This window comes from Myodes glareolus, chromosome 15 (genome assembly GCF_982192425.1).
Source record: "Myodes glareolus chromosome 15, mMyoGla1.1, whole genome shotgun sequence".
In the NCBI taxonomy this organism is placed as follows: Eukaryota; Metazoa; Chordata; class Mammalia; order Rodentia; family Cricetidae; genus Myodes; species Myodes glareolus.
This window is the reverse complement of record NC_142040.1, coordinates 71,771,702-71,799,632: the sequence shown is the minus strand read 5'-3', so window position 1 is coordinate 71,799,632 and position 27,931 is coordinate 71,771,702. Positions and strand designations below refer to the sequence as shown.

At 42.1% G+C, this 27,931-nt stretch overlaps 1 protein-coding gene across 6 annotated transcripts in view; it reads right to left on the bottom strand.

Annotated features, from left to right (window-relative positions):
- The window catches only part of Sema5a (semaphorin 5A), a 438,077-nt gene that overhangs the window by 274,370 nt on the left and 135,776 nt on the right, over window positions 1-27,931 (bottom strand). For all 6 annotated transcript variants that reach the window (XM_085676576.2, XM_048457013.3, XM_085676579.2 and 3 more), the window contains one exon: window positions 2,298-2,495. In XM_085676576.2, coding sequence (XP_085532702.1) covers window positions 2,298-2,421 — 124 coding nt within the window. In that variant the 5' untranslated portion in view covers window positions 2,422-2,495. The remainder of the gene's footprint in view (window positions 1-2,297; window positions 2,496-27,931) is intronic.

The window sequence follows — 27,931 nt, the reverse complement described above, 5'->3', positions numbered from 1 at the left end:
GTGGGAACCCAAAACAGGGAATGAATAGAAAGGACAGATTTCAATGAACAAGTCTCATGCCATCAATTTTACATTAATTCTCTAAAAGTGAAAAGCAAAATCTAGGAACTCAAATAAACTGAGTTTGGGGTTCTTGGCATGACTATCGAGAATGAGATGGCTCTCTAGGACTCCAGAATGGCTATTTGGTTTTAATTTCTCAGTGAACTACATATCCTGAAGACAAAGTAAAAGTACAAAACACTATCTTGAAGGGTTTTCAATGAATTCCAGAACTAGAGGTGTGTGGAGCTGCTATTGTGGAAATGATGGGGTGGTAGGCATGCACTGTAATGATGGGGTGGTGGGGCATGCTGTGTGTGAAACGAAAAGAAATGAGTGTTGCTCTACAAAGGCACAATGATCTGGGCACAGCAGAAAGAAACAGATGCTATGGTGGCATATGTTAACTCCTTCAAGCCTAGAGATGACCTAGATGCACAGGAGTTCACATGGTTAATCTTCATACATGTTTCCCTAAGTGCTGTCCACTAAAGAGCCCTAACTGCTAGTGTTCTGAGCACCAGGAAGGACCATTCCCAAAGTGATCTGAGAATGTAGGTAAGAGAATAGCAGCATCTTTGACTCAAGAGACTCAGAGTTACCACTGAGATCAGGACCCAAGTTCAAGATGCTCCCCTAGGCTGAAAGGGCATCGTTCTGACATCCCCAGGGGCAAAAAAAGGGCAATGAATAAAAATCTTCCTATTATATTAAATTCATGTATTGATATCAATTTGATCGAAGAGAAAGGAAAACAAGAGAAAACATAACTTCTCAGATCTCCTGGAATGACAAATGAACAGCTCGATGCCAGGGAACCCACTACCTGTAGTGAAAACAAAAGCCGGTAGTGGTGGGTAAGCTCGGCCCAGCTTTCCTCTCCCAGCTGCGTGGCAGTGGAGTTCAGAGAGCAGGCGAAGGAAGCTTGGTTCACATGAAAGCGTGCTAACTAGTAGATGGGGAGAAGAAGGTAAAAATGAGAGCAACTCAGTTTGCTCCCAGTAGCCAGTGGCTGTGATCACTGCCAACCGCCACTGGACACTGCTTCACAGTCGGAGTCCATCGCTGTGGGAAGTCAAGGAAGATGTGAGTGGCTCTCATCAGGACCCGTGCCACTTGGGATTATGGGCTATGATGGACACAGGAAAACTCGACTGACAAAAACAGGATGTCGTGAGCAGAAACCACACTGGGTGAATGGTTCTATTTCTTTAAAAGTTTTTTTTTCATGGGAAATGAAAAAATGCAATAAAATATTTAAAGACATCCAAGAACTATCCAAGAAAATTGTACTATTTGGATTTCAGTAGATCCTTGTTTGACCCACAGAATTCACATCCTCATGAGACTGAAAATTCACTTCATGGTTTTAGGAAATGTTTTATTTGGGAGCCTTTCCTTGTCTGATGTAACAATAACATCATAAAGTTCTTCTCATTAACAGCTGCAGACTGAAATATCATAGATAAAATTACATGATATCCTGAATTTGGGCCAACATACTTTGATAAATGTGAGACAAATAAGGGATAGGTATGTAAACAAGAAAAATAGAACATAAATTAATAAATGTGGGGCTTAGATTATTGTTTATATTTCATATCGACATGTGAACTCTGTGATACAAAGCTTTATACCTAACAAAAAGCTGTTGAATTGAGTTAGGATAAAATGCAATGTGTGATCGGGGCTGGTCATAGAGGCGTTCTGGGGACATTTTTTTGTGTTCTCCTCACTGTGAACTGTTCAAGCGTCCAGGCCATCAAGACCGTACATAAATTTGGCAGAGAAAAGAGTGAATGCACTTTTCGCCTGCTAACTCTACCACACTGAGCAGACACTGCAGACTACAGTGGATGGCACTGCATGGCGGTGCTAGATGAGGACCCAGGGGCTCGTTCCGGCAAGACCCTGGCTTCATCAGGAGATGTCAGAAGAATTTTTTCCCTTTCCTGTCATATTACTGTTTGCTGCAGTGCTGATGCCATGGTTTCAGCCTTTGATTGAATGTCTGGGAGCCCTACAGCACCTGCTGAATGAAGAAGGTACAATAACACAATTTCTATCCATACAATCCCATCTGGGATCCTACACGAGGATCTCATGGGGAATAATCTCATTCTAAACAATTACCAGGTGCAGTCACAGAACAAAAAGAAACATCCGTCTTCTATTGTCTTGCATTAAACATGGGATTTGAGCTTATGTTATGGTCTTATTTCTTTCCCTTTATCCCTTATACCCTTATTCCTTACCTTTGTAGGAGATGACAGGATGCTCGGCTCTCTGGCACTGGGTGGGATCCTGGGTCTCAGGGCGGGCGAGTCTCCACACTCCCAGGCTTGAGAACAGCCATGCAAGGATGCAGGCTCCCTTCATGGTGGGCAAGGGGTCTCTGACTCTGGGAACGTGTCTTTTACGAAGCTCACCTTCTCCTCATGTGTGAAAAGTACCTACAACACACAAGAGAACAGCCCTGTGAACACGAGCTCATATTCTGTTTCCTGATGGACAGCATTTTGTGAAAGTCTTACCACTAACTTGAATTTGTAATATGCGAAGACAAGGGATGCTAGAATATACGAAGAGCTTATGTTTGATAGTAAATTATGCTTCAGAGTCTTGTGTATGTGTGTGTGACTGCATGCAAGGCTGTGTATGTATTAGGGTGTCGGATAAATGGGTATGTGTATGTGTACAGTATAGATGTATCTATGGTTGTATATGTGTGTGAGCATATGCACAGTACACATTGTGTGGATTTGGTATAAATGTGTGTGTGTGTGTGTGTGTGTGTGTGTATGTGTGTGTATGAGCATTGATGTCTGTATATTTGTGGATGTGTATATTGTTGATTGGTGTGTGTATGGGGGTGTGTGGTGAGTGGGTATATGTGTACAGTATTGATATGTGTGTATTTGTGTGTTGTATGTGTGTGTGTGTAGTATAGAATGTGTGTATGATTGTAGATGTGCATGTGTATTAGTGTGTGTGTGTATGGATATGTATAGGGACTGTGCATGTGTATATGTATTTAGTATTGATGTGTTGTGTATGAATGCACATGTGTATGTATAGTGTAGATTGCTTGTGTATGAGTGCACATGTGTATGTATAGTATAGATTGCGTGTGTATGGATGCAGATGTGTGAGTGTATTCTAATGGATATGTGAGTATTGGTGTGTGTGTATGGCTGTGGATGTGTGTGCATATATATGTGTATGAATGTGTGTGTGCATGAGTATGGTTTTATGGGTATGTTGGTGTGCAATGTGTGTGTGGAGTGAGTGTATGAATTTGTGCATGTCTGTGTATGTGTATAGTATAGATTGTTAAGTATATGGGTGTGGAAATATATGTTGTGTGTGTATGGGTGTGTATATGTGCATATTATAGACTGTGTGTGTATGGATGTGGAAGTATGTGTATGGGTGTGTGAATAAATGAGCTAAATCTGAGACAATTAGCATTTAAGCTCTCTTAGGTCACACCCCTCTTAAGGAGTGGTGATTAATCGTTGTGATCATTGCTGGGGCTTTCCTTGTAAGTCTGTCTTGGCCTGCTTGTGCAAACAGAGTTGACACGCAGTAACTCTATCACTCTTAATCATCCAAGATCCTATTTAATAAGGCCACAGTCTTTGCCTTTCACCAACAATCTGATTATTGATATGGCTCCTAATTCTTGTCAATCATTCTAATGGCAATATAAATTTAGGGATGATTTATCTGCAAAACTTGTGACCAAGTGGGAATCCAATAGAACATGAACTGAGCAATAGCAGGTAGGGTGAAAGGATGAGGCTAGAAACTGAGCCACCTTCAAGACTGTGAACAAAACACACTCTAACGCAAGGAAAACTTGTGCAAATAACTACAACTCCAGCTCCTAACTTCAGAAGGAGAGTGCCTTGGGAGTGAAGACAGGGAGCCCCTGCTATTTAGAGGGATCAAGGGTAGGCTCACAGAGGACTCAGATTGGAATTTAGTATTGAAGGATAAAGAGGATTTCAAACGACAGGGATTTCGGGAAGGTCGTTCCACACCAAGGGGAGAGGACGAGAAAGCATCCGAGGAGTGGGTAAGCAGGCGAGACATGGCAGTGAACATCTGTCCTAGAATTCTCTTCTGTATTTGGTACAGACACCAGATAATACAGAGAGCGGAGGAAGAGCTTGGATATAGGTTATATAATATGGAAAGAACATTGTGGTAAGGTGTGAGGTCCTAACTGTTAGGCCACACACCACTGTAGTTTAATCACCCTGGAAGAAATGCATAAGAAACAGAAAAATGAAACAGTCTGGCAGGGTAATTGTTCTGTTATTCAACAGAATGTTGAATAAGTTTATTTAAAGTTACTGCAGTTGTTCAGAGCAGTGAAAGGAATTGGCTTTGGGCATCATGAGGAAAAAGCAAGGGCAAAGGATGGCTAATGAGTAAGTACGGCTGGTCAGAACGGTCTCAGAGTTGAACTTGCAGCCCCACCCCATGATGATGGGGCCCTCTGCCCTGTGAGTCTGGGCTGCGCAGTAGTGGTACCGGGCAGCAAACCACACAACAGAAGTCACAGCCTCCAGTGGCCAAACCAGGCCCCACAGCATGACGGCCACTTCCTGCCTTCTAGAACGCATTCCTCAGACAATAGAGGAAGCAGAACAGAAGCTCAGCTCCCTAAGTCTGTCTCAGGAGAGAGTCAGTTAGGTGGGATGGGGCTAGAACACATGAAGCCCAGCTTTCCAGCCACCATTGCTGAGACCAACCCAGAAGCACACTGAGGGTACTCACCATGTGTCACAAAGTCAGAATAAATGCCTAGCTGAGCCCTGCCCAAATCCCTGAACACCAATATGTTATACTGAAATATATTACAAATGGCTATTGTTCTAACCTATTGGATTTTGGAAACCAGGGCAAAGTGACTCAAAGTGATATAAATGACTATCAGGATAGGACTGTTATCCATTTAAATAGTATCCACTGAAGGCCTGCTATATATGAAGCTATGGTACTTGATATTGTACACGCTGAATGAATAGTTTGAAAAATGCCATAAACTCCAGCTCAGGTGATGTGGAAATTAATCAGAAGTAGCACAGAAAGCCTGGAAAGGCTGAAATGATAAATGGGTTGATCATCATGTAGGGGAAACATGATAGGCAAGGAGGAGGCCGTGTTAGATGGGAGAGAACACTGGAATCTGCCCAAAGATAGTCACCAGCAGAAAATGGGGGTCTCCACAGAAAAGGAGACAGAAGCCAGTATCGAGTAACAAAGACAGTAGCAGGTCAAGAGAAGTAAAGCATTGCTCCCTCTTCTGCGAGGTGGTCAAAGAAAATGCAACAAAGTAAGATTAGCACTGAAAGACTCATAATTTTTAGGCCTGAGAAAGCGATTTGGCACACAAGCACACGCTGAAATGTACTGTTCAATGTACTGGTCTGCTGAGTGGGGCGTTTAAGAGTGATTAAGGCTGTCTTCATGAGGGGAATTGGTGGCATGGAGAGTGGAATGCTGGACAGGCCACTTCAGCATCCTCGGCTCCTGCCTCCTCCTCCCATGTCCACCACCCTACTCTGCTCCACACAGCACTGTGGAGGATGCAGCAGAGGGACGTTCATCCGCCACTGCCCCTCGATTCCTGACTTCTGCCCTCAGGCACCAAGAAGAAATAATTTCTTTTCTTGGAGAAATCACCCAGTGTCTGAGATTATTTTATAGTGAAGGAGGAGGGGAAAAAAGACCACATCACAGATAATTAAAAACAGTCCATTTTCTGAGAAGGCTGAGTGGAGAAGAGATTAGAGATTGAAGAGGAAAAGGCGAAGGTGGCCCTGCCCGCCACCCTAGCACTCAGGAGTCTCGGCTGCACGATGATGAGGTCAGCAAAAGTGTGGGCTGCACAGTGAAACGCTGTCAAAAAGGATAAATCAGAGAAAAAAGGCAGAGAAGACACCGCATGAGAAAAGACCCAGAAAAACTTGCAATGGTAAGTTATTAGAACGAAGAAAGGGAGGAAAGGGTTCATCTTTAAGAAGCAGTGGATATTTATATTTATATATTAAATACATAGATTCATTCATATTAATATTAAAAGATTTAGAAATAGAAGAATGCATCAAGTGGGTAGATATCCTTGAAAAAGGTCCTAGATTTTTAGTAGATGAAGAGGTATTTCTGAGGGCTAAGGCAGGGATGCTGAGAACCGTAACCGGTGGGAAATTGAAAGCAGCTGATTGGCATTAGTAAAAGTAACTATATCCGAGTGTCCAGTTCACTCATGGTTTACCGAATGACAACTACACACACTTCACTCCATGCATGTTTTAATATGCAGAGGGGCCGAGCAACATAGCATAGAGAAGGCAAGCCTTAGAACATCAGTACTTGCCAACAAAGGTACAGAGATGAGCACACATAGCAAGCAATGAGACTCTCTGAGACCAAGATCCCTCAGTAGATAAAGGTTAGGGTCCTCAGCAATGGAAAAGATTCTAGATGTTCTCATTGGAGACAGTCCTCAGATAGAGGAGAGATGCAAATGAAGGGGCTACAAACCAAAGCAGTGAGGAAGAGTTTCTGGGGAGAAAGAGGTAAAGAGATGTGTAGGGGGTGGAGATGAAATGGGTAGGCAAACAGGGAGCCAGAAGCACAGCCCTATCATGGCTGATGATCCTTCAGACACAGGATATTGAAATAGATATGGGTCCATAGCTGTTAAGTTTTCCTGAGTTCAGATATTAAGGTGTGTTTTTCCCGTTAGAGAACAGACTAAAACCTCACTGAAAAACAGCCCATCTTCACTTTTCCTCCTGGCATGAGGCTGAAGCCATAAAATGTCATCAGCTGGTGGATCTTAAAACAGACATGACTGAGCACGCATTCTCTGGGAATCTGCTAGCCACACAGGCCAGGGAGGAAGTAGTAATTCTATAAAAATCAGAAAGAAGACAAGGTTGTCCAAGTTCTGCATACCTATTCAATATAGTACTTGAAGACCAATAAGAAAACAGGAGGAGACTAAGCGGGTAAAGTTAGCCAAGGAAGAAGTCAAAGTGTATTTATTTGTAGATGATATGATAGTGGACATAAGTGATCCTAAAAATTCCATCAGGAACCCCCTACCACTGATAAATACTTTCAGCAATGTATCAGGATACAAATCTGCCTCACAAAAATCAGTAGCCTTCCTACATACAAATGACAAATGGACTGAGATAGGAATCATACACACATTTCACAGCAACCTCAAAAATATAAAATGTCTTACGGTAACTCTAAACAAGCAAGCGAAAGATTTGAAAAACATTAAGACATTGAAGAAAAAACTTAAAGAAGATGTCAGAAAATGGAAGGTCTCCCATGCTCATGGGTTGGAAGAATTAACACAGTTAAAATTGTCATTCTACCAAAAGCAATCTACAGATTCAATGAAATCCCCAACATAATTCCAACATAATCCTTTACAACACTTGAAAGAACAAATTTTAGCTTATTTTGGAAACACAAAAATCTCAGGAGTTCCAGGACAGCAAGGGCTGTGCAAAGAAACCCTATTAAGAAAAACCAAACAAAACTAAACTAAAACAAACAAAAAAGAAGACATCATAGAACTGAGAAGCTTCTGTACAGGAAAGGACACCATTGTTTGGACAAAATGAGACAAGATTTCTCCCAGCTACACATCAATAGAGTCGTAATATCAAAAATATACAAAGAACTCAAAAAAGTAAACATCAAAAAAACAAGCCAATAATAAAATGGGGCACATTTCTAAATACTGAATCCTCAAAAGAGGAAACTCAGATGTCTGAGAAGTATTTAAAGAAATGTTAATTCTAAGCCATCAGTGAAATGCAAATGAAAACTACTTAGAGTTCATCTTATAAAAATACAAATAGCCAAGACCAATAAAGCTAGTGACAGCCCATGAAGGCAAAGTAAGGAATAAGTGAAACACTCATCCATTGCTGGAGGGAGTGCAAACATATACAATGTTGAAATCAGTGTGGCATTTCCTCAGAAAGATAAGAATCAGGCTCCCTTAAGATCCACTTATGCCACGCTTGGGCATATACCCAAAGGTTGTGCCATCCTCCTTCAGAAACACTTGCTCAACCACGTTCGTTGTTGCTATATTCATAACAGCAAGAATATTGAAATAATCTACAAGTGGATAAATGAATATAGGAAACATGGGCCATTCATGATGGAATATTACTCCACCATCAGAAAATAGCATCATAAAATTCACAGGTAAATGGACAGAACTAAAAAAAGGCATCCTCAATGAGGTAACCCAGAACCAGAAAAACAAATATGGTATGCATTTTATTATACATGTACATTAGCTGTTAAGTCAATGATAACCAAGCTACAATCTGTAGAACCACAAAGGTATAGATATAGAGTAAGGACCTGGGGGAAGGACACACTACCTAGGAAGAGGAAATAGAATAGACGTTGATGGATAGATGAGAGGAGTGGACTCGAAGAGGAGGATCAAATGGGGAGGTAAGTAGAAGAGGGACACAAGAGAAAGAATATGGGGGAGACAGCTAAAGTTAAGGGCGATTAGAGAGGGCACATGGAAACCAAATGAAGCTTCCTAAATTATATAAATATATGAAGGTGATCTAAATGAAATTGACAAATAACAGGGTGACATGGCCCCAGTTCGACCTCTCTCATCACCAAATGAAGCTTTGCACTGAGAATGGGTTACATCTAATCAACATGTTCCTCACAGGGGTCCCTTGAAGACCCCCAAACAGTCCAGGGTATTGTAAAATATCTAAGTTGTTCTCTGTAAACTGAGAACAAAATAATATTTCTGAAAACAACACCTACACAGCTCACTGAACTTGAAGAAGCTGAGTTGGTACCTGCTTAGAGCCTTCCCTACCGACCAGTACCCTTGTTACCAAGATAGACTCTACTCACTGCCAAAGGAGAAACATAAAAAGCAGCCCAACTAAACCCTTCTACCTACAATTGTCTCCAGCTGGCAAAACCTGCTAGTGCAGAGGTAGCACAAAGCTTTTGGGAGTTATCAACCAGTATTTGATTTGATTTGATTTAAGGTCCATTGCATGAGATGGAACCAAACCCAGCTCTGCTTAGGTTATCAAGAACCTAAGAGTAGAAAGCCCAGGGACCTGTGGTAAAACCAAATAATACTGCTGTCCAAAAGAACACAGGAGTGAAATGACTCCTACTGACCTCCCACTAGACTCATAGATCAGAACCTTGCTCAGCCATCATCAGAGATGCTTCCCCTGCATTATCAGAGGACAAGCACAGAAGTCTATGACCAGACAATCTGCAGAGTATAACAAACCTTGGAACACGCAGCCCTAAAAGGGATGTCACCATCAAATCCCTCCTCGTTGAGTTCAAGGAGCCCTGATGAAGAGGAGGCAGAAAGAGTGTTAAGATCCAGAGGGCATGAAGTACAGTAAAGAAGCAAGACCCTCTAAACTAAAAGGACTGATGCATATGTGAACCCACAGAAACTGAGGCAGCATGCACAGGGCCTGCACGGGTCTGCACCAAATGGAGTCCTGGGGCTAAAACGAGAACTAAACACGTAAGCCCTCAGACAAACCCAGGAGCTACCGCCAATTGAGAAACAATCAAAAACTTCATTTTCTCCAAGGGAGCCTCACCAGAAAACAAACTATTCTCAAGGGTAGACGGTATGCCCAACAGAAGATGAACAATAGAAAGCGAATTCAATGGCATCTTTGAAAAGATCTTTATTTCACAGTGTGCTGTCAGGCTTTTCTTTCTTATTTTTTTAATTTTCACTTTTATTTTCTTATTGTTTACCCTACACAGCTTCTGGCTTTGTGTTTATTACAGGATTGCTGCAGGAGCAAAGGAGTAGGTCTTGCCATCTATATTTATCTGTTTCTCCTGCCTTTTCCTGGGCTCTTTTCTTCTGCTTGTTTTGTTATGATTTGTTTGTTTTTGTTTTTTATATCTTATTATATTTTATTATAATTCCTTAGGATCCTGCTTGTTTTTTAGCCAGAGACAGAAAAGGGGTGGTGATCTGGATGGGTGGTAAGGTAGGGAGGAACAGGGAGTAGCGGCAAGAAGAACCATAATCAGAATATAATACGTGAAAAAATCCATTTTAAATAAAAAATAGACATGAGTTAGATATAGCTCGGATATATCAAGAAAAGGATGTTTGGAGATCCATGTTGGATACTCTGGAAGGGCTGTGGGCAGTTTTCCCAGCTCTGTCTAAAAGCAAGCCCAACCTAAGCAATAAGACAAAACGAAAGGAGAAGCAAGTGTTAACAACCCTCAGTCTATTCTAACGCCACGGAGGTATAAAGCAAGCATTTATGTCCATGCCTGCCACCCAAAGCAGGGACCCCTCACAGAGCACACTCCCCATAGGATTGCCCTATTTTTTACCTCCAAGATGGAGCTCAACTCACGAGATGCTAAGACTACAGCTGGTCAGTTTGCCAGGTCCAAGCCAAAAGAGAATACTGTCAACTGTTAGGTTAGTGAACTGCCTGGCGTTGGGACAAAATATCTGAGATAATCCACATAAAAGAAAAGTGTATTTGGGCTCTGTAGTAAGGAGTTGCGGGCCGGCCTGCTTTTCATCCTGCCCAGCTCCCGCACGGCTAGCTTAGCCCCAGAAATAATAACACACAATATGTATTCATTTAAATACTGCCTGGCCCATTATCTCTAGAGAGTTAGTTACTGGCTAACTCTCACATCTTGACTAACCCATTTCTAATAATCTGTATAGCACCACGAGGTGGTGGCTTACCGGGAAAGATTCAGCATGTCTGACCTGGTGGCTGGCTCCATGGCGTCTGCCCCATTGCCCTCTTCCCAGCGTTCTGTTCTGTTTACTCCACCTACCTAATTTTCTGTCCTATCAAAGGGCCAAGGCAGTCTCTTTATTGACCAATGAAAATAACACAATAGACAGATAACCCTCCTCCATCAGGGCTCATGTTTTCAGTGGCTTCAAGTCTACTGCTTCAGTGTGGGACAACGAGACACATTATGGTATGAGCCGCTAACAGAGAGGACTTCTGACTCTGCGGCAGCCAGGACGAGCCTTTCAAGAGGCCAGTGACTAAATGCCCTTGCGAGCACATACACCAGCACTAAACTTGTTTCTATTCAATACCAGCTCCTGAAGGCTCTACCCCCTCCCTGCTACTGACATGAGCCCAGGGCCAAGCCTTTTATACATGGGCCTTGGGAATCGTCAAGATCCAAGCTACATCAACTGAAATAAGCAGGCTATGACGATCCACCATATCTACCAGCATGCTTTGTATGCAATAAATCCTATTGTGCTAATCTGAGCCTTAAAGTCTTTGCTAAATAAAAGGATAAAAGGAGGGAAGCAGTGACTCAAGCAGCCACATACTCTGAGAAACTTGGGGAGTAAGGGAAATACCACGGAGATGAGAACACAGCGAAGGAACATGAGAATACGTGCTCACCATGGCAAACCTTGAGAAGCACTTTCAATAACAGGGACTCTTTGGGGACTTACTTTTCAGAATGCAGCATCATCTTCTTCCTACAATAAACTGCTACACATAATGAAGCGGTCAGGTGACAAAGATATCCGCAGTGTTCATGTAAAATCTTGTACTTTGCTGAGCAGCCACCAGAGAAAGCTAACTCCTCAAGGGTATCATTTTGGGACGCCTCAGCTTTGGGTAGCTTCCTTTCGAATGGCTGAAATCTCATCTGCAAAGGAGTCACAGGCTCTCTTGCCTCCGTGATTGGAGTGTTGTCTGTTGCTGGGTGCTCAGGTTAGCTATGCCCACATCACAGCAAAGTGATTCTCAGTCCAGGGCTGCTAGGTACATTAGCCAACATCCCACGCCTCTACCCATCTTTGCCAAGCAAAACCACTTCCAAGCACTGTCAAATTGCCCCCTGTTGATAAACCCTAATTTAGGTTTGTCAGACCCCCTTTCTCTTTACAGTTCTAGCTATTGTGACTACACAAAGCATACTTACATGCATCTCCCAGCCGAGCTTGTATTGCATCGTTTCAATACTTTGTCAGTAAAATTGAAAGCCATGTTAATTATAATTATTTGCTGAATTTTGAGAACTTTGTTTTGAAAGGCTTTTTAAGAATCACTGTCATGAAAAGTTTTTTTTTTCCTTATACAGCCTGGCCAATCCAAGAAAATTAAATATATATTAAGAAAGTTAATAAAAAATGGCTTTGCTGTTTGGACGATGCATTTTGACTGTGACATCCATACATTTTGAAGAATTTACTTCAAAATCCCCGAAGCTTTCCTTTGGTTTCTTGGTGTGGGAGGATCGCTCTATAAGCTGGATCCAAATAAGCACAACTCTGTAGAGAAGCGTTTGTGCAATACATAACATTTCCTGATTTCACCCACGCTGCAGCTGAATAGACGTGGGGGACAGAAAAATAACTATTCCTTTTAGAAAATAAAAATACTGTCAGATCAAAAAGAAATCAAAAGAATAAAAGCTTACATGGGGAGTTTTTCTTAGGAAACAGTATCTAACCAGTTATTGAAAAAAAACAGATCCAACACAAGCTTAATGTTCACCCTTTCAGGGAAGCTTGGGTAGCTTCTAAGTTGTACTGTAAAATTAGATATGGCCGGATCTTCTGGCATGATTCAGAGACATATAGTCCTCCTTGACATGGGCCATACCCAGAGGCATCTATGACTTCCCTGGTGAGAGTACAAACCAGTGAAGATAGTGAACTAACCCAGAAAGGCAGCCTCAACAAGGACTCAAAGCCATGCCCCGAGCTAGTATAAAACACAGCAGTCCTGTCTCCAGATATTTGAAACTGATGTGTGAGATTCTGCCTGCACCTGTGCCCTGAAACTGAAGGTATAGACCTTGTCACCTCCCAATCACAAAGAGGCAGATTTAAAGAAGGGGACAGAGAGCCCAGCTGAAGTGCATATATTTCTAACAGTCACCCTCTTCCCTGGCACTGTTCAAGGGGGTTGGGTGAACTATCTGTCATATACCATCCAAATATGCCTCCCAGTCCATGCTCTCTGCCCCCTGGGTCACAGCCAGAGATGCCGATTGCAGCTGCTGTTAGGGCACAAGCCTGTCCTATCTCAAGCTCTCCAAGTTCCTCTTCTACTTCTTTGAACACATCTTTTCTGCACCTTTTACCAACGGCCAAGTCCTTGCAAAATGCATCTCACTGTGTATCCTGGAAGCCTCGTAGCCTTGAGCCTCTCTAGAGTAACTCACAGGAAAAGTTGCAGATGCCTGTGTATGTTATTGACGCCATGGTGCTCATATTAGCTCTAGTGTCCATGGGTCAGGGAGTAGACAATTTTCTTTCTCTACAAAGGCTCCTGCCCACTCCTGCCAAGCTGGTAGCTCCTGTCTGGAACCCTCCATAACCACTCCAGTGCCTGGCACATAACCACTTTCTCACCAGAGATTTATCTGGACAGTCTCATAACAGGTATGTGTCAAGGTTTCTATTTTTTCTTATCAGAATCCATGGCATTGAACGCATTGTCTGGGTGCCAAATTCATGTGCTTCTGCAGGCTGAATGGGCTGCATGAACAAGTCAGACAGAGCTAATCTTCAGTGAGTAGCTGTGATTTAGCCATCTCCTGCCACTAATTGACTTGTACTGCGAGATGGCTTAGTCTTTGGGTCCACAGGAGACAATAAATGAGTCAGTCACTCCTAGAAGTTGGGAAGTCAAAGATGATTTCAAAAACACATGCCTAATCCTTCCCTTTGTATCTGATAAAGCAAGACCTCAACCACATTCCATAATATATGTAAGATCAAATGTGAGTGGCAAGTCAGGTCAGAATGGGCCCAGAAACCCACAACTCTGTGTTGATTAAGTTGGTCTCTCTGTTTGAGCCCATAAAGCAATCCACTTATAACCAGGAGATTAGATAAACTGAGTCACCTCAGTCATGTCTGCAAATAAATGCTCGGAGGTGAACCACAGGTCCCGGGAGGTGAGGAGCTCTCAGGGTGTTGTTACATAGAAAGAGGTCCCTCAGAGCTGCAGTCCAGGGCTGGGGCAAGGGTGGAAGAGACGGCCTCTCAGTACTGATGCCCAGGGCTTACAGTCGTCAAACAGGTGAAAATGTAATTCTTATGTTTCCTATGTATCCTTTTAGAATAGACTATTTGTGCTTACCTTGGTAAATAGAAAACAAAAGCTCAAGACAAGATCTACCAAGGAGGGATTCCTCCGAATGGAAACAAAAGGCAGAAATGTGGTTTTCTTGATAAGATTGGAAAGAAACTTTGAGGCATCAGGAAGAAATAACCCAGGAAGCTCAAAGTTCTTCATCCTCAGCACAGGAAGGAAGGTGCCAAATGACTCCAGTGAGGCCCTGCTTTCTCTTTGCTGTGCCATCAGATATTCTAGGTACTTGGCAGAACATGGGATTAAATGAAGAGTTGGCAAAACCATATCACTACGTTAACATACTGTTCAAGCCAATAGACATCCTAACACTTTTCCAAAACCGTAACTGGGCATGATTGCAGTTAAAGATTCTTGTTCTTTATCGAACCTAAAGGGGGCATCGAGATAGCCGTCATACATTAAATCTTCAACTTTTCTTAGCATTTTCAAAAATGAACATGTTTGAATTGTTTTAACCCATATACCCTACTGCCAAGGTTCAGTCAAAAGGAACTGATGATACATGGGTTTGTGAACTGATTTGAAGAATATTATAACAAAAACACTTATCTGACCTACATTGACTACAACAGGCTGCACCTCCCAGCTGAGTCAGAAGCACCTGTTATTAGGAGTTCCACCATGTCTGAACCAGATGAAAAGGGATTTCACAGCTACATAAAATGACCTCATGGCATAAAATGGGGAAAAGCAAACATTAAACTATTTTATATATTTCAATAATAGTTCAGCTCCAGTGACCTTACTTTATGCCTCTCTTCAAATGGAATTGTTATTACGCTTTTGCCTTCTTCCCCCTGTTTAGCTCTAGCTTGCCCCGAGGAACGATAAAAATAAATGAAGTCCATTAGATAAAATTATTATTTGCGCAAAGACAATATTAATTTTATCTGTCAGCAGGTTTTAAAGCTAAGTGAAAGTTCATTCATTCCACTTCTGTTAGCTAAACCAACAAGAGCACTTTCTATGAAAAAAATATAGTTAAATAATGGAGCCTTCAGGCAACCTAATTATATGAACAATTTCTACCAGACTTACATGGAGACATTTCCTAAGGAGGGAGACTCACAAGGCACTCTATAGTAGTCAAGTTGTGGCTCTCACTGGTGCAATATTATAAATCACAGGCCATGCTTTCTCAAGTGAAGACAGTACATTCTTGTGACAATCACTATGTATGTTCTTTATGAGAACATGCATGCACAGACAGCCATGTCTGTTAGAGAAGGCCCTTCTGGGATATTTCGGGTTACCGCCACTGGCTACTACCTGACCTTTCATCCAACTTATGACCTTATGCAACTGGGCATAACGAACTTGGAGACATGACCTTTGATGAAGGGTATTTCCTAAAATCTTTACTGGGATCCACAGCATCATAATCTTGGAATTTCCCTCCTCAGCCTCTCAGCCCTCCCTTGAAGAAAGGTGGATACCCAGCACTCCCTTGGGCCCTGCCTTTCGATGTTTTGGTGGCTTTACATATGCTTAAAAACAGGGACATAAATATAACCCCCACTCCATATAATAACGACCTATAAATAAAGGGGGTATCTTCAGATAAATATGGCAGAAGGAACTGATCTACTAGGGATCCCCAACATGTCTTTACCAGCTATCTCCTCATGCCTGCTACCTATGATAAACAAGAACACATATTTATTTGAACTCATCATCCGGGAAATCACTCACCATTGCCATTCTTTCTCTCGCCAAAATCTCAGTCATGCCTCTCTCTTACCTGTGGAATTTCTCTATTTTTGTTGGGATTACTTCTGCTAGCTTCAATCCTTAAGCGTCATATCTATGTGGCCAGTCCTGATGTTTTTTTTTCTTTCTGCTTTTTTGCCCCTTTATCCACTTAAGTACATTAGCACTTATTTCTGCTGTAGGTTTCATCATCCTAAGACACAATTACTGCACTCCGCCCATTTCTAGAGCATGACTGTGAAGCCTCAGTTTCTGGCTGGCACTGAGCAGATGATCAACGTCCGAGGCAGTGGAGACATGAACAGGACCATAGCTAGAACGCATGTGCTTATTAAGATGCCATGCATGCTTCCCTTTCTTCCATGGCTCTGCCAATCACTGTCACAGATGCTTTATCACCTATTAAAATACTCTCAACATCTGCTGCAAATACATGAATTCCCATGGTTTTGAGAAATGTCCTTTTTTAAATGTCATAATTTTCCAGTTAATGGTCAAAGGGATGAAGGGATTATTACAGGCAGATGAGCTAAAAAGCAGAGTTTTGGGGAGACTGGAACAGTGAGAGCAGAAGGGAGCTATGGCCATGCACACAAGCCCTTGGGGTCCAGAGAAGTAATTCTAGCTCTCTCCATTCCCCAGAACCACATGCAGCCGCGGGAACAAAGAGACATTGCCATTCAGGGCAGAGTAACTTTATCAAAGCAATTGTTCTAGGTTGGAAGAGAAATATCATGAAATATTATCAGATAAAAACAGATTGCTAATGCACTTAGAAAAACAGACTACTTAATGAAAAGCCCCCTTTCTTCTTGTTTTCAGATTTTACCTAGAAAGGACACTGTGTCTACCTGATACCAGCCATAGAAAGTTGATACATTGTTTATTTGAACCTGTATGTCAAAACTAAATCAGATCTCAATAGCATTAATAAGTTTTTGGCAAGTATGCACAATAAGAATGAAATACGCCTCATAAAATAAAGATTAATGAGATCTTAATTAAAATCAGAGATTCTAGTAGCCAATGAACAATAATGTATATGAAATTGCAAAATGGGTTGTAGGTGGAATTTATATACATATTTCCTATAAATAATCTTGTATACACTGTCACCTTTCATTTTTCAAACATGGAGATACAAATCATTGATGTCCCTCAGCTAAATGGAAGAACCAAAAGGTTTAGCATGCGCCATGCTGCTGACTTGAAAGTGTGGCCCTCATTTCGAGTCAATATGGGTTTCACTGGGGTGGAAGTTGGCTAAGTAGCCACGGGATCATTCACCGGGTGCCAGAGACCTCATTGCCCAAACTTCAACCTCGCACGGCGGTGCCAGAGCTCCAGCCCTTGCGGGATTCTGCACAGGCTACCTCAGTGTTCTATTACCTTCAGGCATTTGGCGACCTGTATCGGAAACCCCGCCTGTCCACTTCTTCACTTGTACTGCCTTAAGGCAGAGAAATGTCCACAAGCTCGCCTAAGCCAGACAGTGATATTACCACTCCTCAGCTCAGTTTTCTGCCTGTCTTTCTCATCAGGATGGAGTCATGCTTTTTACTGTTCTAATATGCTAATCCGTGAGGAACAATTGTCATTGTTAGTCCAAATAGGCACCAGCCTGTACCGTTTGCTCACCTCTGTGGCCACAGACTCCTATTGACCAAGCTCTCTCGCATTACCCTCTCGTAGCTTTGCAGAAGTTTTGCAGAAGCCTTTTAACTGATCGCTGTGCTTTGCACTCCTGCCCCCAAAATGTTTTTATGTTTGTGTTTTTGATGTTATGACCAGAGAAAAATTAGAAACAAATTGAATAAAGTGATTATAGCTGCTTAAAATCCTTCAGTAGCTCCCCAGGGAACCTCCCTAAAGTGGAAATCGCTGACCCCAGCAAAAGCCCTTCTCTGTGACCAGTCCGACCATTCCTGCATCTCCTCCAGCTCTCTCGTTCCCTCTTAGCTCTCAGTAAGCCTGCGCACAGACGCGTGCTCCTGCTGCCTCTACATCCATTGGTTTCGCAGCATCACTGGCTGATTCTTAGGACTCAAGTCTTCTCCAAGCTTCCCGAGGTGCTTTCTTCACATGTCAGCCTTTCTGCAATGTAAAGCCCTAGCCAAGCGACCTAAACCTGCCTGTTACTCCTACCCAATGCGGTTCACACCTCTGCTTCATGTCACTTGAAGCTATATGAATCTTCTTGCTCGGTGTATCTGTGGAGTACTTTACAACCTATCACAGATGATTTATTTAAAAAGTGGTCATAATCACCATAATTTATCCGCATAATATATGTATATTAAAACATCCTTTCCATTTTAAATGTATGTTTTAAACAATAAATAGTTTAAAATATTCCACAAGGGCATAGTAAAATACTCAGTATTTTCAAAGAAAGAAAATCAAGAAAGGAAGTATATAACTGAGAGAATGAATGAGAATGACCTAAAACATACTGACTTGGTCAATGACAGCAACATATCCCAATGACCTTGTCCTTGAGCATCTCAAAAATGCTGAGAGGACCTGTAAAATTTACATTTGGCAATCAACTGATATCTTTGCTTATTCTTTGTGCTCCCTAGGACCTAGGACCTAGTATCACACATGTGAGTATTCTGAACTGATCTAATAGTCACGGAAAGGACTATCTATATTTCTATTTATCCAGCCGTTGGGTTAACACATTGTGACGGTCTTCTTACCAGATGAAGGCAAAGAAACCTGAATGGCTTATTTCAGTCAGTGAATCATACTTCTAATGAATTTCACAATAGATTCTACAGAAAGCTGCCAGATCTGTAACGGCCTACAAGTAAGACTTCAAAAGCAGGTCAACTAAGTGACCCACAAGAACACCTAATTATTAGCCCATTATGCAGCGTGGGGACATCCGTATGTGCTGGGAACATAAGGCACTGTGTGTTGTTCAGTTCATTATCCTAGAATGTAGAAAGGTCAGCATGCATATTGTACTAAAGTTCACCATGGTTTAAAAGTAATTCCCAAGTATTTTTGCATCCATATTTCCTAATATTAAAAGCCAAATGATGGTGCAGAGGTTAATGAAAATACGAAAAGAGTAACTCCAAGACCTAACTCTGGAAGAGGGGATAAGACAGCACACCAATTGCAAAGGAGCTCCTGAACCACGGAGGGCATAAACATGGCTGCAGGATGAACAGCTGCCTGTTTATGGCATCTGAAGCTTAAGGACCACGCACGGAGTAATTCAGTCTGCAAAGTCCCCTGCAGTAGACTGCCCTGCCTGTGAATGCTGCTCTGTGAATGCTGCTGCAGACAATACCAGTGGGAGCAGACTGCTCCGGGAGTGAGATCACCACTACTGCTATCCTCCGGTCTCAGTTCCATGTCTTATACATATTTTAGAAAGGATACACGATTGAAAATCAGAGGAGCCAAGATGAAAAAAGTCAGGCTACTCCTTGGCAATTAGGAAGCAGTAAAGAAGATTTGATGAATATAAACAAGCAAGACTATGGGCAAAAAAAGAGAATTCTTTATAATTTTCCTAGGAAACAAATTAGTGCCCTCCTAAAAAGAGACAATAGGAGCGATTTGGTGTTCCGCAACAGCTGTGAGTGCATGCTGTCTTAGTGTTAGGAAAATTCCACATCTGCCCAAGAAACACATGAAAATTCGTAATTGTACTGTTCATAATAGCAAAATCTCAAATGCGACATCAGAGTCTACTGCCTACTGGAAGCACCGGCGTCCTCATGGTGTACCATATCACAGTCAAGGAATGGGCAACAGCTCTGTGCCACATACGACCAAAGAATGAAAAACTAGCAATATCTGAAATGAATAAAGCTGCACAGAAGTCAAAGGAGACAGAAATAAAAGGCTGACTTCGCTGATGTGGAAAGAGATGTGTGCTGCATGAACATGAAGCCTTGATCAGGATGAGCCACTGACGATGCAGTCATGATAAAGGTTCTCAGGTCTCTCGCTCTCCCTTCTGCCTAGAAGACACACTGCCAGGTCTATATTAGATCACACCCATCCTCGGAGGCCCAGGTCAGGCACTGACTCCCCCACCACCATTAGAGCTCATCAGTACCCCAATAGAAAGTTCTGATGGAACTAACGATGCCATATCCCATGGCCCTTACAAGGTCTTCCATGTTGCCTGGCTTCTTCTGACTTGTGGCTTTATGTCCTCTTAGCATGGAAAGGGCCCATACATCACACTGGGCCCTCATTACTCAGAGTTCCTCCCATGTAGAAACAATCTAGTATTTGCTGGGAGAACAGACCATGCAAACAATAACAAAAACAGGAAAGAAGGCACAGGCTAACAGGAAAGGAGGGTGGAGAAGCAATGAGCTGGGAACCATGTCAGCGGACTGGAAACAAAAGTAGCTGACTCCTGGCAATGGGAACTATCAAGTCTCAGGTCAGAAGTTACTGGAGAGAGGGAGCGCAAACACACTTACTTGTTTGAAATGAATAGACCAAAGTTCTAAGTAATGAGATCAAGTAAGTTATGATATATCCATACCATTAAATATCATGCAGCGTGTAAAACCAATGCCGTAAAACTCGACATTCTGGCACATAAATCCAATAACAATGCAGAGTGAAAACAAAATGTGCGCATTTATCAACAAAAGGAGAAAGAGACAGAAAAATCCAATTTTTGACTGAAAGAGAGCAAATAAATATTTTACATTTGTAGGCGCAAAGTCAAACACGGTTACTCCAAAGTAGCAAGAACATGTTTTAAAATATTCTTACGTATTGACTGAATTTCAATGAGCATTCGTTATTTTTGCAATATAAAGCAAGAAGCTTATTTTCTCACAAACTGGCTGAGGAGGTTGTTTTATGAGGCAACTAAAGGCGATATTCGGATTCAGTTCAAACTTGCCAAGTGAGAGTAGGAAACTGAGTCATAGGAATGAGAATTACTGCAAGGAAGAGGAAAAGCCTGCGTGGGTCTGAAGAAGAGTGGCCAGAAGGCACATCTGTTGCCAGGGCAAAGGCAAATCCCACTCTCTAGACGGACTAGGAAACTCCCACTCACAGGTCAGTGAGGAACAGTTTCAAGACCAGCTACCATACAGGTGGACAACGCTGGGTGCCATGAACACCAAGACCTCTGTCTCCTTGCTCATTCGCTGCTTCTTGCCTCGGTGAAAACATTGCTGGAGGATATGAGACTGCGTTATCAGCCTTGTCAGATCAGCACCATTATGTAAAGCCCTGAGGTTCTATGAAGAAACTCACAGGCAGAAACAAGTGTTTCCACTCCAACATGGCCGGAATGCCTTGCTTTGATGCTCACAGGTACCCCTTCAGCATGGTAAACAGCAAACTCGCTGTAGAAAACACAGCACACAGGTTCTCCTTCTCTCTGCTGTGGACTTCGTTTCCATTGAAAAGGTGGTTAAAGGCTGGCCATGGTGGCATGCCTCTAATCCCAGCAGATCTTTGTGAGTCAAGGCTGGGCTAGTATACATAATGAGTTCCAGGACAGTCAAGTCTGAATTGAAAGACTGTGTCTCATACAAACAACACACATACACACATACAAAACACATCAAAAAAGTAAGAGTCACAGTCACGTGCCTGTTGAGTTCAATCGTATCCTTCAGGAAATTACCTACAGCTTCTTCTAATTATGGCTGAAGTCACACAAGGAATGCCTTATGAATCACAAAGCAGAAAGTGGACACAGTCGGTTCTCCTTTCAGGAGCACACACTTCACTCCTGCAGGTCAGAAACCACAAGCACAAGTGTGAACTTACGAGTCACTCCTTGCACAGGCAGATAGATTTAGTATCTAACCCAAGGCATCTGCCTGCCCCTCTCACTTCCATTCCTTAGAAAGTCTGACCAAGGCTTGGGTGCTGTTCCATTCTGTGCTGTGTTTTACTTCTCGGTGATCCCTTCCACGTGTGACCGTACATGGACACAGTGGTATCTCCTCTCTCTTAAACCTACACAACAGTCATTTCCTGCCTGTTGTCTTACTGCAAGTGATGAAAAGCAAGACCAGGTACAGTTTTAACACAGATGCTAGCAGACACTTAAATTGAAATATATCCATCCTTGTCCAATTATGTGGTGCCAGCAGGTTCCGGGAGTGTCTACAGCTGGGCTCAGACTTCCGCTGGTATGACCATGATTCTTCAGTACTATTGCGGTACAATAGAGATATATGTTCTTTACAAAGAAGCAACACTTTAAATCTTGAATGAAGATCTTTTCCCTAGCTCTAGATATTTGGTCTTATGATCTCATGAGATGCTAAGAAGTAGTAACCCTCAGCCCTAAGTCACCCCACAATTACCAGGGAAAACAATCAAGATGTCACAGTGCACATGTTGCTAAGCTACGGTGCTCAGTAACTTAGGGACATTGAATGTGACTGACACTATCTGCAAACACAAGGGATTTACTGATCCCTGATCTCCCCTAAAGCAGAGGAGGGGCTAATGAGTAAGCATATAATGACAGGATGCTATTTTAAGATAAAATCATTTCCCCTTTTTAAGTTCTAGGTCAAGAAGAAAGACAGAGTGAGTTTCAGAACAGCCTAGCTGGAGAGTGAGGCCAGGTCTCAAAAATTCTAACAACAAATGTTTATGAATCCTAGAGTCCTGGCCTTGGACCATAACTCCTGGGCTGCAGATTCCAGCGCAACTGTTAACCAGTTGATAGTCTTCTATTTCCATCTCCACACAGAGAGAAGCTTTGGGCTTTCCCCATCGGCATGAGAGGCTCTAACTAACAAATCAGTGTGAGGCCCAGAGGTGCAGGGCCCACCAGGAAACCAGAGTAACTCTTCGATGCCACAGGATGGGCCTTTATTGTTTCAATTAATTTGTGAAGAAAACATGCCTGTCTATCAGAATGTCTTAGGATATGCAATTCTATATAAGTTTTGATGCTTGTGGTATGTTCTACGACATTTCCTCCAAGTGGGAAGGTGAAACTATTATAATATTTATGTATAATTATGATAAAAAGTATATGATGCATTATGTTTCTATGAAAATGCTACAGAAAATAACCATGAGAGAATAGAACCCTAAATACACTGTCTAATTTTCATTACATGAGAATGACCTCTACTACTTCCGTCCTTAATAAAACATGAGGCACGTGCTTATCTTTGATTGTCTAGAAGGTAGAAGATGACGTCAAAGATTTTTTTTTTAAAGAAAATAAGGATTTTATCATCCTGGATGGATCATGATCCAAAAGGCATCATCATAACTCAACGGCACCAAGACATTCAGGACCCAACAGCTTGGGTGATATCTACTCTGCTTCTAATCTGAGGGGAAGCTGGTCCATTATCAATAGAGAGAGGTAAAATAGGACTACGTGTTATATCTTCTCTTAAGAAATCCTACAGGAATATAGCGGGTAACTGGAATCTAAATTAGTGTTTTTTTACCCAACAAGCACGTTGACCGCAGACCCACTCACTGAAGCAAAAGTAGAAGTACACAAATCAAAAACAAAATCACAAAACTCAGAAACCTAGAGAAAATATGTCACCAGTGTGGCGTCAAATTCCAGACCAAATTAAGTACATCAGTGGTATCCATCTGTAACTCCCTAAGTGGAAGCCAGAACTAACTTGTTCCAAACACCATGGCCAGCATCTCCATTTATCACGTGAGCTTCCCCTACATATCATGCTGTAGATAAAATACAATGAGATCATAAGCCTCAAAAGTAGTTTATGGTCCAATATCTATCTCCAGGGTTTAATGGTGATTCTTACAGATTACAGGAGGGAAGGTTAAAGGAAAATTCAAGGCTGCACGTGTATTGAGAAACCAATTTCTTCTGAGAGTTACCGTGGCACAGATGTGAGCCGTGGCTGTAACTCAGGAGTGCCAGCTGCAAATCCCTTCAGCCTTCTGGGTGAAAAGTCTCCTCCACATGAACATTGGAACATTGCCATCATTTACACACACATAATCACACACAAACAAATAAATAAATGATAATAATTAATTAATTAACTTGGGGGCATAGTCCTTGTAAATACAAACTCAACTATCCCTATAATTCTACTCCTATATACATTCGTAAGAGAAAACAAATTCTTCCAAAGCTTTTCTATGAATCTTTGTAACAGCTATTGATAAATAAAGCAGTAAGATGGCCATTTAAAAGCCAGTGCCAACTTGACAGCCGTATTCAATAATTGTAGCTCAAAGCACATTTTACTTTCATGTCATCAGCCACTTTGTTAACACATACATATTCATGAAGGGGCTGATTTTGCCAATTAGTTTAAACACCTTGCAGTACTTTAAATTGCCAAGTATGTTACAATTTATATCACCTAACATTAAACATTACTTGATAATTTATGTTACCTATCTTCATGATTTTCTCAATAGTTGTGCTGGTGGAGACCAAGATCTATGCTCAAAACTCATCTCCCAAACATATGCCCTGCAAACCTCCGACAAACCCCAGTGCCTCTACGTAGACTTCTCCATCAAATTCAGTAGAGCAGAGATGTCCTCTTTACTTCTATCCTTTTGTCTGAGTTAAAAATAAATTCAAGCAGAAAGGTAATATAATGTTTTTTTTTTGGTCAGTACCACATGAAGAGCAAACAGAAGAAACAATAGTTATGACAGTGAACAAACTACCTCTGCAAAACCATGCCTAAGTCTCTAGACTGACTTCCTGCTGCATGAACAGACCACAGTGCTGATTGTGAAGGGTGCAGAGGCCACAGCGTCATCTGAAGGCAAAGAGAATGGTGCTGGGTCTATGCCTGACTCCTCCAGAAGTTCTTCTGGAATTTTGGAGCCGCCGCGAAAACCATGCGGTTTCTTCTTGATGCAAAACCCCAATCATGTGACACCTATGCACGGGTAGGGACTCACATGTTCAGATCCAGCTTCTATCCATGAAACCCACCAGTCTCCCACGCTTCCCACCACAGGAGGTTGCACAGCTGGGCAAGCAGTCAAGATCAGTTCAGGTCACCAAACATGTAGGCAGGCCCTACAGCACCAGGCTGAGTCCTTAACTGTCGCCTCTCTACGGATTAATCCCTTGACCACTAGGCAGGATTTCTTTGCTGTACAGGAATGTTTGAGAAAGATTCTCTTCCCATGAGAATTTTCTTGAGGAATTAAAGAGTTGAGATTGGCCCAGGGTTTCTACCTAAGCCAGAGTCCCAACAAATAGTTGCCTTTCCCCTGACTCTTGGCATCTCCTCCATACCTGTGTCTCTGAGAAGTCAGCATACTTACTGTCTCAAGGAGACAGTTTTCTCTTCTGACCTATGACATGGAAATCCTGTACGTATTCGTACAGTCTTAACAATAATTAACTGTGCATACACACGCATGTGCACATCCACACCCACACACTCATGCACATGCACACATACCTCCCACACACAAACTCCCATGTCACAATCATACTCATTTGATCCTCTTTTTCTTTACTCTCAATCATAAAAGAACACCCATGAACAACCCAGCTTTCCCACAATTAACAAGGTCATGTAGGTCATGGCCGGGACTAATTAGGTACATTGTAAACATAAAACCAGGGATCTTGAAGTAACCGACTTGAGCATTTTTTGTGGGCATAAGTAAATACTGTTCGTTAAGTGTGCCTAAAGTGACACGTCTTAAAATGAATTAGACATGGCTTAAAATGTACCATGTTCTCATCCTTTCTGACTCTGGAAGAGTTACTAACCTTTGTCAACCTTTCTTCATCAAACTATGTGGACTTTTGTAACGAATAAATACACTCATGCTGTTAATATCAACACACGAAAAGGTGGGCAGTAATTTACATAAACATGCTTTATTATATATGTATATATGCTATTACATTTAGAGAGTGACATCATAAAAATAGACTCTATGGCTGTATCCCTTCTACCACAAAAGAGCTCAGGTCTTAAATGTTTCCTGAGCACAGTGGGTGCTTGTAAGACATAGAATGGAGAACAACGGGAGGCCGAGGTCAGCCCTCTACCAGGTGACGCTTTCTTTTCTTTCGATTCCTTCACTTTGCTGGCCCTGTGATACGCAGGAGCTAATTCACTTTTCTGAGGCTCGAAAGCCTGATGATGAAACTAGGACATTATTTCTGTTTCCCTGTGGGCTGCGGGAAGATTAGAACAGTAGGTTCTTCACACGGCTCATCTCACCATGACTAGCATAAGGTTATTAACTGACAGCGAAGATTTGAACCTTGAATTTTAAGGTGTCTCATACTCCGATGGGAAAAAGTGGGGCATTTTTCTTGGAATGCTCCTGGTCAGTGTGGAGACAGTTAAAGCCCCAGAAACAAACTGTACAACAAAGCACAAGAGGAGATTAAGAAATAAAAGAGAAGCCGGAGCAAACACAGCTCTTCTGCTACCGGAGCTTGTAAACATCCCCGAAAAGGCCACGGCATGGCCCTGTGGTGTTCAGATCCTGCCTCTGCTGTCACTCTCCTGCAGGAGAGCTGCATCCTCCTTGTCCATCTACGGAATGTGGAGCTGTCAACTAGTACCAGTACGTGTTTTCATTAGCTACCTGACAGGATGCTAAACCAGAATGTACTGATGATTACTTCTGTAATTTAAGTCAAAAAATCAAATGGTTGAACATAAATTTGTAACATTTATTATATTTCATTATATTATGTTAAAGTCAAGAAAAATGGAGTAAATTGTAGTTTCGAAGCCCATAATCTCCTCGTGGCAGCAATAAATGTTTCAATCAAGGCCAACCATTTACAGACTCGGTAAAACAGATCCAGCCTCTACAGCTATTATCATTAGGATCCTTATTTAATCAAATTACCTCAAAATGTATTTGCAGTGATGAGTGACTATAAATTTCCTCTTATGAAAAACCATTTGAAGAACTATGGGCAACTAAGGAATACTGAGAGCAGGAGAAATAGTCTTTGCCAGAGAAGAGCTCACCAACTGCTTACTGAACACGCAACGGTCAGCCATGAAACCATACATGCAAGGGAGCAACATTATATTAAGTAAGCAAGTTGTATTTAGGAATATGTATGTATATAAATATATGCATACATTAACAATTAATGAAAGGAGAGGCTATGAATATGACACAGAGCAAGGAGGGGTATATGTAAGGGTTTGGAAGGAGGAAATGAAAAGAAGAAAGGATGTAGTTACACTATGTCCTCAAAAATGAGAGAAATAATAGAGAGACCATTTGAAAACAGTTTCTTGATGTCATGGTATTCTGTCAAGACTTGACCACAGTAGCTCTTCATAGTTAAGTCACAGGTCATAGACTGGAAATGGAGGCAGATAAATGAAGAGACACTAGGTGGCTGGTCTAGGTGACACCAAAGGTTAACTCATGCAAGTAGAATATTCTTTTATGACCACAAGCCAACAATCAATGAGCCAGCACAGTGCCTCCCTCTCTCTCAACAGGTACTATTTCCAGAGCAGATTATCTACCCAGCCAAAGAAAGGTGACTCAGGTAAGCAGCTCCCCAAGGCACGCTCTCTCACCCCCTTTAATGAGGAGCCCTGCGGTTTGGAAGTTACAGAATGTTAAGCAAGATATTATTTTACCACTCTATGAAACAACAGGCCCCAACACTGTGTCCTGGAATGTTCTCAGAGACTCTGTTTATACATGTCGGGGAAACAACTCGGTATGCAAAACAACCTCCTCATTAAAGCATTCCCGTCCTCCGCACATCACTGGCCTCATGGAAACATCGACTCCCCCAGGGTCTAAAATACTCACCGCTTAGACCGCACAGGACTCCTCATGAATATTGTTCATGAATCCTAACTCATGGCTTCCCACACTTCCACTCATTCACAGCAACTTTCCAGACTTAAGCCGACAGTGGAAGTCCGGTTTTCTGAATATCCTGGGGTAACACTTCTGCTGGTGGGGACCACAGCCGTCCTTCCTCATCAACCTCCTGGCTACAGGAGGTTATGTTTCAAGGCTGC